The sequence below is a fragment of the Nipponia nippon genome, unplaced genomic scaffold, assembly GCF_047370975.1.
Source record: "Nipponia nippon isolate SJK-2023a ecotype South Korea unplaced genomic scaffold, ASM4737097v1 scaffold_4, whole genome shotgun sequence".
Lineage (NCBI taxonomy): Eukaryota > Metazoa > Chordata > Aves > Pelecaniformes > Threskiornithidae > Nipponia > Nipponia nippon.
In genome coordinates, this window is record NW_028262358.1 from 80,409,135 (window position 1) to 80,422,178 (window position 13,044).

The following is a 13,044-nucleotide window of genomic DNA, read 5'->3' on the forward strand; positions in this document are numbered from 1 at the left end:
AAAACAGACTTTGGGGCGGGGGGGGAGGGTGGTGGTGGCGTCTTTTTAAGAATTAATGTTCAACTAGCTACTTGGGCCTACAACTGTGCTAGAAAAGAATGTTTTCAGATCTGTATTCATAGCTATATAAATACAGCTATGCAAATACATTCTTAAAACAGGAATATCCTGATGCATTAGCAGGTCTATCCTAATTTGTACCTCAAAATACTTGAATTATGGTTGTACTTTCCCCCAGATGAACACTGAGTCACACCACTTACTGTAAGACTTTAACATGTTCATTTTAACTTACGGCATTTTTTAGAATCAGTTTTTTTAAAAATCTGGAAGGAGCGTGTATATTGGAATTGCTGACAGTTTTACTCATAGAAGAATGAACAGCATATTCATGCATGTTTGCACTTTTCAAATTTTAGACAATGCTTTTGCAAGTGATTTAAATTGACTTTGCTAAAAATGTTGGTGGGAAAATTGCTTTGAGCTCTGTTATATACTGTAGGTATAACATCAAACAACTTTGAATCCAATTTATAGCTTTGATGTTTAAAGTTTTAGTCTAGAGCATAATGCAGATGTAAAACTGAAATGCTTGAACTTTTTAATCAAACTTTCCACACTTCTGTAAAATCTACTAAGTTTATTAGCTTGAAAGAAAAAAATGACTGCTTTTAAAGGACACTGAATTATTTTGTCATAATTATTCAGAGATTTTGATGACTTCTTTACTGCTTACGGGTATTTTTTCACAAAAAGCATACTGAATATTATACTTGAGTGATATGTGAGTTTTGATACCTTCTCTCAACTATGTGAATTATAAATTAAATAAAAGAAAATTCATAGTAAAGACTTCTCAGATTTTGGGGAACCAAAGCTCCCATCTTAGATACACAAATATGGTTCTCATCACAGTCTCATTCTTCAAATTTACGTTTCAGTTGCTTTATGTTTTTGTATTAGATCAACAAAGTTGCTAGATAAATAACAGGTGGAAGAACACAGCAGGACAAGCAATCCAGGAGGTTCCTGGAGTGCATTGATGACAACTTCCTCTTCCAGGTGACAGAGGAGCCAACTAGGAGAGATGCTTTGCTGTACCCCATACTCACCAACAAGGGAGGGGCTCATTGGGGATATGAAGATCAAAGGCAGATTTGGCTGCAGTGACCATGAGATGGTGGAGTTTTCCTTCCCCTGGAAATTCTCATGTTGCCTTTCTGACCTTTCTTTCCTCATGACACCTTATTTAAGAAGCTTTCCCTCTCAGCTGTCATGTAGTTTTCCTTGCTCTGGATGCATTTTCAATATCTCTAGTTATTATCTCCCCTGCCTCTTTTTTTCCTGTCCCTTTGTTTCGTTCTTTTACCTCATTAGTAGAAATCAGAAGCAAACAAGTTCAGAGGTTTCTCACCCAAAGCCAAATGCCTAATTGTTATCAAATTAGGAATTTTTGTGTGCTTGGAATCCCATTCTTGATGAAAAAATTTGAGCAGTTTAAAAAAAAAAAAAAAAGGCTGAGAGCTAATGACTATAGCTTGTGTCTAACGATAGCCCACTGTAGAATCACAGGATCATAGAATTGTTTAGGTTGGAAAGGATCTTTAGGATCATCAAGTCCAACCGTTAACCTAGCACTGCCAAGTCCACCACTAAGCCACGTCCTTAAGCACCACGTCTGCCCGTCTTTTAAATACCTCCAGGGATGGAGACTCAACCACTTCCCTGGGCAGCCTGTTCCAGTGCCTGACTACCCTTTCAGTGAAGAAGTTTTTCCAAATATCCAACCTAAACCTCCCCTGGTGCAGCTTGAGGCCGTTTCCTCTCATCCTGTATGTGTCTTCTGGGACTAGAAGACGTCAGTAAATAATGGCATTGGCATTTCATTTAGTTCTTCATTTCTCATCTTGAGTGACTGCTCTTAGTCTTTTGTCACAGTGATGTTCCTTATGTAGGCTGATCAAGTTTCTCAGCATCTTCTATTACAGGATAAACCAAACAAGCTTACTGAAGTTACTTCTCCGATATTTTTTTGGTTTCCAACTCTTAAGTGTTGTGGGGCTTTTTTTCCTAACTTTCTTTTATTTGTTATTTGTATTTTTAGAGTCTATTCCTCCTATTACTCAGTTCTATCCTTTTTATACCTCTAAGAATTGCATGTACTTAATTTGCTAACACATCATCTTCGGAGCTTGCATTCAGATGCTTGTTCATTAAGTCCTCAGACAAACCTCTTCATAGTTGCTGCAGGATTCACTTGTTGCTATAAGAATGCTTCCTGAGAGCGTCTTGTTTTGCAGCTGTGGCCTGTTTTAGAATGAGCTAAATTAAAAGAAATTCATTTTGAATGGGACCATCAACGTAGATTTATCTGTATGGCTGACGCACACATCAGTTATATGAATTCTGCCAATCACCTGCTCTTCTCGCCACCCGTTATTTTTTATTTACTGCGTATCATGGATAAAATTATTGAATAGAGTCAGGCTTAGAAAGGAATTAGAGGCATCCCTTTTTAATTGCTGTTTTTCAATTATACATTCTCTTTAAAATCTGTCAGTTCATCAGCTTGTGATAAATTTAATACATGTTTTCTTCCTATTCTGTAATGTTATTTCTAAACAGTATGTTGTTCAGCCTATGTCTAATGCCTTACATGAGTCTAGATTTATCTTGTTATCTTTTCTGGCAACCTTGTAGTTGTGTAAAAATGACTTTTTTAAAACAACATACTTTTTAAAAACAAAACCTAAACTCCATTTGTTTGGAAAATGTTATGTATCAAATGTTTGAATTAATCTTCAGAAGCTTTTCTATTACTTTGCATGGAAGTGATGTCAGGAAGTCATTCTGCATGTCATTTTTTATTATTGATATGTGAACATTTTTCCATTTTTGTGATCTATCCATGGAGTTTAAAAGGTATATAGTGATTGTCATATGTTTTATGTTCTTTCATAATACGGTAAAGCAGTTAAACTGGTTTGTAGAAGGGTTCATATTTCTTTTTGTTTCTTAGTTGGGAACAAAACAGTAAGCATAGCATGAGAAAAGGCATTCTGTCATTCACCAAAAACTGACATGGCACTTTGCAGGGCATAGAAATCTTTTAATAGGTATACTCAAAATGTCATTTCTTAAGGCAAAGTATTGCATACTTAATATTTAGCTGAGGGAGAACAATATGGCTTATAATCATGCTTTCTGCATGGTTACATTTTTTCAGTACCTCTGGATTTTTAAATGTGTTCTAAATGGAGGACTGAGATCACAGTATTTTCAGGGTTCATTGGAAGCAGAGTAAAACTCATTTATAAAATTACTTAACTAGATGGTTGCCTAGTAACAAATGCATTCTGTGCAGAGTGTTTGTGTTGTAGATAACGTCCTATGTAGAATCTTCAAAACAGTATTAGTAATTGCATTTTTACTATGTACTTTTGATTTTGCAATTTTACTTTTTTTTCCATTTTTGTCCCGAAAATTAGGAAAGTACCACCTATGTGGACTGATTGACAACTTAGTTCTTTCATTAGACAGTAAACAAGATATCAATAAACAAGTAAACACTGGTGAAATATTCTAATAAACTTCCTTCGTAGTCATTTTGAAAAACCTTTAATTCTCTTTTTTTTTTTTTAATGTTCTAAGAATTCCTCCATTTTTTCCTCTCCTTTTCTCCTTTTTTTGGATAATGTGAAAAACATAGATCTTATGAGAGCCTGAGACTTTACAGGCATTCTCAGGGTAGGGTGGTATCTAACTAATAACTAATGTGAATCCCTGTATGCAGTACTTCTTTCTTACCACTGTGGAGCAGGGAACTCAGGAACCTGTGTTAAGAATTCATCTCCTTGCACATCTAGACTGAAAACTAAGGAACACTTGTGTCTCATTTTCTGTGTATCTTTAGCATACATCTGAAGGGCATACAGACTGACTGTAGAAGGTGTGTTGAAGTGATCCTGGGTCATCTGAATATCAGATTGATTTCTAACCAGTGGACAGTTCTCCAAAGATTAGAATATGTAAACTTGTCTGCTTCACTTAATTCTGTGCTCAAGTTGAACAATCAGGGATATGCTTTCCAGCTTTATTGTAATTCATTCTGTGAAAGTGATATTTTAATACATGGAAATGGGAAGACTGCCAGGATCACAAAGTTCAGGAAGAACTTTAGAAGTCAGATAAAAGAGTATCTTTATGCATACTCTGTATGCTCTCAAGTGGCGGCTGTAATGTAGTGAGATGATATGCAAATCTTAAAACCTATTAGGAAGAAAATGATCCTGCTGTGATCAATTTACAGTCCAGAGGGGCACTTCCCATACCTGATCCTTTATCATTTACAGTGTAAACGCAGATGATGCTTGACTGTGGAAATCGGTGCTGGATAGCTATCTTCTGTTTATTTTTTCTGTATACATGGAATTTCATGGTGTGATAATCGCGTTCTGTGAACGTGTATGTTGAACATGCTGTCAGTTCTCCACATGTCATCGTGAATGCTGCTGAATTAGATATACTAATTAGATAAGTCATTTAAATATAGTTATGGCAATTTTATTTCTTACTTCTAGTGTAATATCAAATCAATAAATATAGTAAAGCTTTCAAAGAACATGATGTGCAAATACTGTGACAGTTCAGTTTTCCAAAGAAAGCCTTGGAAGTTTCAAATGGTGCTTATATTTTTACTGAGATAATTAAACACATATGAAGATTAAAATGTTTGATATTGTGTGCCAGTAGTGAGGAAAACGCACGGAGCTGCATACAACCAGCCAGTGATAGGGAATGTAAACAGAAAACTTTGTCATCCAAAATGTCTTTTCAGTAATTTTTACTGCAGTTTCAGGAAAAGACTGTATGTTCATAGTGTCTTGTATATGAAGTTACAATCTCTAATGGGGACTTCTAGGACCAAATAGTAAGTGATCCAGCACATGAAAAATATTAATGTTTGAATGGACTGTATTTAAAAAGGGCATCTACACACTTTCAAGACTGACTTTTCTTCAGAAGCACCTGAGAGCAAAATATATTAATGCTTGCTCTTAAAGCGAAAGTCAGAAAAGTAGTTGAAAAATGTATGCAGAGAACTCTCTTCTAAAAATGTGTTAGAATTCTAAAAACCATTATGAAAAATAAAGTCTCTATAGTGCTTGGATAGATGAATAATAGATAAATAATTGAAACTGAATTATAATCACAGAGAAAATGCAAAAATAGATCATGTGTTATGGTTGCATATTCAGGTAATTTTGTTTTTCTAACTTTTAAGTTTAGCTCACTTTTAGTCACTGCTGTTTATATATTGCCATGTATAATTAAAAGAATAAACAAAACTCATTTGTATATGTATATGATGATGTGCAGACATGTAGGGTTTTAGCTTACAGTTTGCATTTGATGTGAGCATAAAATAATTGGGAGAACTGTTGTGATACATTTTGTCTTTTAGGGTAAATGTACCTCTTTTTGCTTCTTTTATATATATATATATATATATATATATATGTTCTCGGTATTTTGTGTTGCTAAGTGAATGTAAAAGTAGATGGTAAAAAATAAAGATTTTTTTGTTTGGATGGCCTTGAAAGAAGTTAAAGATATTGATGGAATGATTTAGTGTCTTAGTAGTCTTTATTTAATTATAAAGACTAATAAAATGTTACTATAGAGAAAAAGACATTCTTGCCTGATTTCTTATAGGACTCTGACTTGATTTTTGTGGCTTGATATAAATAGAAAACTAATCCTCCAAATAATTTGTAAATTTTTGATTTATAAATTGAAAAAATTACATAGGCACTATACACGTATGCACAAATATATGTAAAGTATAATATAAAATATACCAAAATATATTTTGTTTAAAAATGTGCTATGCATATTAGTAATTTTAATTATTTGCTTGTTTTAACTCTCTGCGGCCATTTTCATGTGGAGTTGTAATTCAGGGTTTTCAGTCAGCTCCTTAACTCCAGGGCCAACTGCCAGATCAGTGAACTTAAATGGCTTCTTTTTACAAAGGTTTTGAAAGTGGCAAGTCTCAGTAAACTGTAGCTGTTCTCTAGGCATTGTTTATATTTTGAAAGAAAACTCTGAACAACTTACAGTTAATTGCTGTAAAAATTCATACTTCTGTGGTTATTAAGCAGAGTTCTTGTTAATTGTTTAAGTACTTGAAATGCTTTCCTACCTTCAGATGGAACTGAGCACATTTTCAAACTAGTGCTTTCAGGCTCTTAGGAGATTTGAAAAGAATTGTTATTGAATTTAGCAAAACCAAATAATGTTTTCCAGATTGGAGCTTAGTTACACTTTTAGATTGTTGTACTTATTATCAGGTGATTGTGAACAAAGTACGGGATAAATATATCAGCAAGTGGTTACTGTTCTTACAGATTCAAGTTAAAAGAAAAAAAAAGTGTATAAACATTAAGTAAATTAAACTTTTATACTGGGTGCAGGTGCCCAGGCACCGGCAGTGGGAGGCTTCAGGGTGGCCTCTGTGTGGAGAGGCGGGGGCTGCCCTGTGCCAGACACAGCCGGTTCCAGCCGGCTCCAACCGACCCACCGCAGGGCACAGCTGAGCCCAGCAGCCAAGATGGTGACGCCCCTGGGAAAGTGTATTTAAGAAAGGGTAAAAACACTGTGCAGCAGTTGAGAGATAAGAGTGAGGAAAAAAGTGTGAGAAACAGCCCCGCAGACACCAAGGTCAGTGCAGAAGGAGGTGGTGCTCCAGGGGACCGAGCCAAAACCAACCAACCCAACAAACAAACAAAAAATAAAACCACCCACTCTCCCCCTCCCAAAAAAATAAACCTCAGACACCTCAAAACTGTGTGGTTGAGGCTGACTATAGCCCTTAGGTCATCACATAATCCAGCTATAAATAGATGTGTAAGAAATGATAATGCTTCTTTGTGCTCTTAAAGGTGAATGCTGCTTTTGTTCCCTGCAGATGGAAGACTTTTGAAAATGAAATCTCTCATTAGTCCCAGTCATCTCAAAATTTGTGTTTACATATGAGATTTTGTTGTACATGGGCTTTCCTTTGCAAAGCTACTCTTCATATAAGTGCAGAGGAGTCAATCAGCAGGTTTTCTGTGTCATTTAGCTGGTTGCGTCCACAGTTTAAGTGTCCAAATTTTTGCCATGGGACATGTCCATTAGCAGGCAACATAGTGGTTTACTTTGTCTGCTTGATGTCTGTGGAGTTGTGGGGGGACGTTTCTTTTGGGATTTGGTTTATTATTTTGCTGTGCTTGTTATTTACCAAGTCTGTAATATGGTATGGTGTATTTTATCTTCCTTGAGAATGCTCCTCATATACTTTTTAATCATATTTTTTGAAAACTTTTGTCTGTTTTAATTACACGGCACTTCCTTTCACTTTAACTCAAACACTTGTATTCTAAGTAAAACCTCATATTGTTTTGAACAGGACTTAGCCAGGTGGAAGTTACCAGCCTTACTCATCATGCGACATTCACGCGTTTGAGACAAGTTGAGAACCTCATATATGGTTTCAGTTATAGTGTATAAAAAGCCTTTTGGTGAAAACTACTGTGAACTTTGCTTCTAAATAATTATGCTAGTAAGAAAGTTGTGAGCCAGCCTACATGGCTTTTAATATTCCAGAAGGAAATAAGAAAATTCTTGCATACTTTCCTCATTCAAGTCTTTTGGCTGGTTTCATTCTTTTTGAAAATTACTTGGAAATACATATAATATGCAGGCTTTTATGTGGAACAGAGTATTTCATTGTAAATCACCATTTCTGTCCCTTATCGAATGGGAAGGCATGTAATGCAAATATTTGGGGCATTTAAAAAAAAAAAAAAGATAGAAAAAATGTCTGTTACAGAGCAACTTCTTGGTATTTACATATCTTCGAGTCTGCAGAAGTACTGCTATATACTGGAGAAATGCAGATAGTAATGAACTAGAATAGATTGCCTAAGAGAGTTGTGGAAAGGTCTAAGCAAAAGCCAAGACTGAGGAATGATACGAATTACATTCTTCTTTCTTTTCAGAATTGTGGTGTGATTCGGACTAAGGAAGAAATGATACCAAATTATCTGTGCTAGTTTTGCTATAAATTGGACTGTCCCTTCTTAACAAAGCCAGTTTTACTGCTATTGTTCCTTTATGTCAGTTAATGACTGCTAACCTTTTGGAGGGCAAACATACAATAAAATAGAAAGATGAATAAGCAAGAGTTGATGGAATTGCAGAGTGCTCTGGTTTCTTCAATACAGGGTAATCAGTAACTCACATATATTGTTCACCTTTTGTAGAAAGTATTAAATGCTTCTTTCACGTTACTGTTTTATAGGCGATGTTTTTAAACTCTGTGCTTGATTTCTTGGCTTATAACACTTGGATCATTTACAGGTTTTCTGTTTTTTAATAGGTTGAATCTACACAAAGTATGATTAGGATTTTGGGCCTTTCAGCTACATTACCCAATTATCTTGATGTTGCTACATTTCTACACGTCAATCCCTACATTGGACTATTCTACTTTGATGTCCGTTTCCGACCTGTACCACTGGGGCAAACCTTCATAGGAATTAAGACAACCAATAAGGTAAAGAATCATGAATGCCAAAGAAAGGGTTGCTGTTTGTTTTGATCATGCTTCATGTATGTATGTGTAGGGGGTACCGGTTTATTATGCTACAGGTGTTTAATGAAGCATATTTTCTTTTGTATAAATGTATACATAATTGAAAGCTGCTTTAAGAATCATATTTCCTCAGTTGACAATGCTTGTAAGTAGGCCTTGTTGCAATTGGATACAATGGTATCTAGCTTTGCATTGCCTCCACTTTGCTAGTAAGTTTTGCTTGATTAAGAAGAAATCATCACCCTCAACTGGAGTCACTGTAGCAGCTGATTATTCTCCCTTTCTTGTTTCAGTTTTCCATTTTGCTAGAAACAGTAGCGCTTCTTGTTTGGCTGTAAGGATGCATGAGGAATGTTGTAAGAAAAATATTCATTTATGAAATCTTGATATATATATATTAATATGACGTACATTAATAATAGTTGGATATGAGTTATTGATGAAAACCTTAGCATTCTAAGCCATTAAATATCGTATGTGCACATTTGATAGAAAACACATTAAAGTAGTCCCTAAATAAGCTTCTTTACTCTTTGTGCTCTTTCTCATTTTGGGAAGCATTAAGGCTGTGGTCACGTATAATATTCTTATTAAAAATCACTTGACACATAAGTTATAATTCTTCTTTTAATATAGGCATTAATACAAACACTTCTCCAAAAGATTTCCTATGCATCTCACTAGCTGATAATTAAAGCTTATATAGCTCAACTTTTAGAAAATCTTATTCTGCTATGATTTAATTTAATAGAAACCAAAACATTTTCAATCAAAAGTTAATTTCATAGCTTAATCAATAATAGCTTTTTTTTCTTTTTTTTGTAAAAATGGACATTGCCTTTCTTACTAGGCTATTTAAGTAGTTCATTCCATCTGCAGTGCAGGAAAGAAACTTATTTTACAACTGTAGGGAGCCATTTCAAGTCTATACACACAAGAATAGTTTACCATATGGTGCTTACCATGATTTGCATATTTTAACCTTCGTTAATTGTTTCAAGTACCTTCACTGTTATTTGCTGTTGCTTTTCATTAATCTTTTCCTGATACTTGATTTGAATATGTAGTTTATTTCCACTGTATGGTAAGAAAAAAGGAAAGACTCATTTTGTTCATACTCACTTTAGAAACCATTTGTGATTTAAAAATCAAAGAAATATTCAAATTATCCTATAAAGTTTGAAATTATTAAAAAAAATGTAAGCTTTATAAAAAAAACACGAGGACATGAGGAAATATTAGGAGGCAGTAGTTATTCTGAAAGTAAGTACCTGGTAGACAAAGACAACTGTTTTGGTAACACTGCAGTCAGGAGTTCGTCTTTTTGCTTTTGAGAAGAATGTCATTACAGATTTTGGAGAGTAAAATACATTTTGCAATCAAGATAACAGACTTTATAGCAGATGAAAAATAAAAGTATTAAGCCAAGGAAAGCAATGTAAGAACCCCCAGAATCAAAAGCAGTTCTTGCAAGTGTAATAAATACTATGTGTATATCCACACTGATGAGTTGCAAGGAGATAGAAGGCTGTTAGTTTACTTAGGTAGATACTTTGCCACAGCTTCCTGACATCGTTCATCCAAAAAACCTCCCAAAAAATTTGGAACTGATTAGTGTTTTGCTGAATCACATGCAAACTGTAGGCAAGCTTTCAAAGGCAAGGACAGCATGGTGTATTTATTATGCATAGAAGTTAGCCAAGAAATCTCTTAAAACACTGTACACTGAAACTCTTAGAGCATATGGGACCAAGACTAAAGTTTGGCTTCTTCAGATGGAGGTCTGTTAATGTCAGATATTTTTCTTTAATGTCAGTTATTTTTCTTTATGCATGTTTATATTTTCCTCTTTAGGTATAAATGCAAAGAATACATAAAGTTGCATTTTTGTGTGTGTATATATACATGTCCACATTTGTATTTATGCTCTGCCTTTATACGTTTCTCCTTAATGATTTTCACTTGTTATTATTTGAAAAAAAATCATTAATTAAAATGCTAACCTCTCATTTTCAGAATAATTAGACTGGCTACTTGTCTATTGCACACATGTCCATATTGTCTCATCTTTTTATTACTATGGTTGTATGATGCCAAATATGAATGTTCTCTTCTTCCCTCTAAAGCTGTTTTAAAGCTGTGGTTTTCAACTTTCAGCTATTCTAGATAACTCCAAGTACTAAATTTCCATTTTTGAATTCTTACATGCTTTGCTCTTGTAAAACACTTTTTTGTGTCAAAAAAATTTGGTTGTAAAACAGCTGTCTTCTTTCCACCCATGAATGCACAAATGCAGAATGGAGTGATTATTCTGATTTTTAATTTCATTTATTTATTTTGATTTGTCACAACCTTAATACTGAGGTGCATTCGAGTAGATACATGCTATTTATATTGTGATACATTAAAGAAATTGAAAAAAAAATCTTTAGAGTAGCTTGAAGAATACTTTTTATTTTAACTGAACTCTTTATTTTGGAACCTTCCTGAAACATTTTATTTATCCATAATTGGAAACTGTACATGGTACTTCCACTGGTCCCTGTTCATGACCCAGCTATGAAGAAATTTCTCATTTTTTATGGCAAAGAAGCTGACAATCAGAAATTTCCTGGATATGTATATCTGCAATGTAAAAAACTACTTTTATAGTACCAAATGGAAGGAATTAATGTTAGGTAAGATGATGTATTAAAAGGATACTTCATCAATATCCTGTAGAAGTAAGGTTCCTTAACAGGAAAGATAAATTAAAGAGTAGAACCGGGTTATATCTCTTTTGTCATTAAAAAAACCAACAAAGTCATGTAATAAATTTTCTACCCATTGCCCTTACTTGTATTTTACCTACTTATTTTCATGTTCTGTTTGTGAATTTAAGAATACCAAAAAGATATTGTTAGGAATGGGAATCAGTATATTATAAATTTAATTACATAATCCCTTTTTTTTCATGGATCACTGTAAATTGCTTGATGTGTAGTAGAAAATATATAAAGATAGAAATACTTTTAATATGAGGTATCATGTTTGTTTTTCAGGTGCAGCAGCTGAATCATATGGATGAAGTATGTTATGAAAATGTGCTGAAGCAAATAATGGCTGGACACCAGGTATTTATTTTTTGTTTCAGTTTGCATTCAGAACACACAAAGAAAATAGTTTTGATCATCATAACAATGTATTAAGAAATGGTTTTTTAATTTTTTTTTTATTATTTTGAGATATGTCACTTCAGAGGTCATCTCTAATCTTGAAAACACTTTATAGAAGCAACATGCAAGAAGATCTAAACTGGCTAAATAATGTTAGTTTCTAGCTAAGGTGAAAATTCCTGATACTTTATATATCCCTTAAAGTAATTAATGTATATTTATGTCACTTTTTTAAAATGACAAGGCAAGGTAAGTCAGTACTTTAGAGACCTTAGACTTAGGTACATTTAATGATTAAAAAAATTAAAAATCAGCACTTAGTTATTCTTCTCAGCCTTTCTTGTATCTTTCAAATTCTAGTGTCTCCTGTTAGAGATGGGGGATGAGAATTATGCAGAGTGTTCAAGACATGGTGCACAAGAGCTCAGCATCTGTCATTTGAAATAACCTGGAGTTTGTGTTTTGTTTTCTTTTTAAAGGAAGTAAACCTTCATTTTTCTTTACAATAGGGGTTTCTGCAGTGAATTTTCAAGTTTGGTATTCCCCTCCGCTAATATGGTGGGCTTACCTCATTTGCCTGAACAGTTTATCATTCCGTTATTGTTGTGCTCTTGAATCACCCCCACATAACGTCTCATTTTTGTTAGAACTTAGCACATACAGCAGTGTGAGCAGCAGTAGTTGTGGCAAGTAGTGCACCTGTTCAGAGCAGGAACAAAAGCTAGTGCAATGTGATCCTTGAAGAGGCTTTTCACTAAATTACATATATGTAAAACTCTTTCCCACACAGTCACACTAAGAATTGCACATGTTCCCTTTTTCACAGAAAATTTAGATTGTGGTGTTTTTTGAAAGATGAACAGTTGGTTTCTGACTTGGGGGAAAAAAATATCTCGGCAACAGCTTCTTAGTCCTCCTGCTCCCCCTGGTTTAACACCATTCTTCCACTTATCTTCTCTTGTTGATATCAGTTACTGTTGTTACATTCAGAAAACTTTCATGAAGATTACATATGGAAATGCTAATATTTTTCTGAGTGAAGACTGTTAACAAAATTTGTTGGCAGTACCAAGGGAACTTTAATTTTTCTTCTCATTGTCAATTATGCACATACCTTACCAAATTCCTAACCCAGAGGTAAGTTTAGTTGCTTATCTTTCATTTCTTGTTATGATTTCATGTATTTTCACTTGCTGTAGATAAGCCTACAAGTAGCAGATTCTTTAAATCAGTATGTCTAAATAAGTA

At 34.2% G+C, this 13,044-nt stretch overlaps 1 protein-coding gene across 6 annotated transcripts in view; it reads left to right on the top strand.

The window, feature by feature from the left end:
* ASCC3 (activating signal cointegrator 1 complex subunit 3) overlaps positions 1-13,044 on the top strand; it is a 289,170-nt gene that overhangs the window by 117,245 nt on the left and 158,881 nt on the right. For all 6 annotated transcript variants that reach the window (XR_015707982.1, XR_015707983.1, XM_087773468.1 and 3 more), the window contains 2 exons: positions 8,426-8,602; positions 11,683-11,754. Coding sequence is in view for 4 of the 6 variants with exons in the window: in XM_087773468.1 (XP_087629594.1) it covers positions 8,426-8,602; positions 11,683-11,754 (249 nt within the window). In the remaining 2 variants the exon portion in view is untranslated. The remainder of the gene's footprint in view (positions 1-8,425; positions 8,603-11,682; positions 11,755-13,044) is intronic.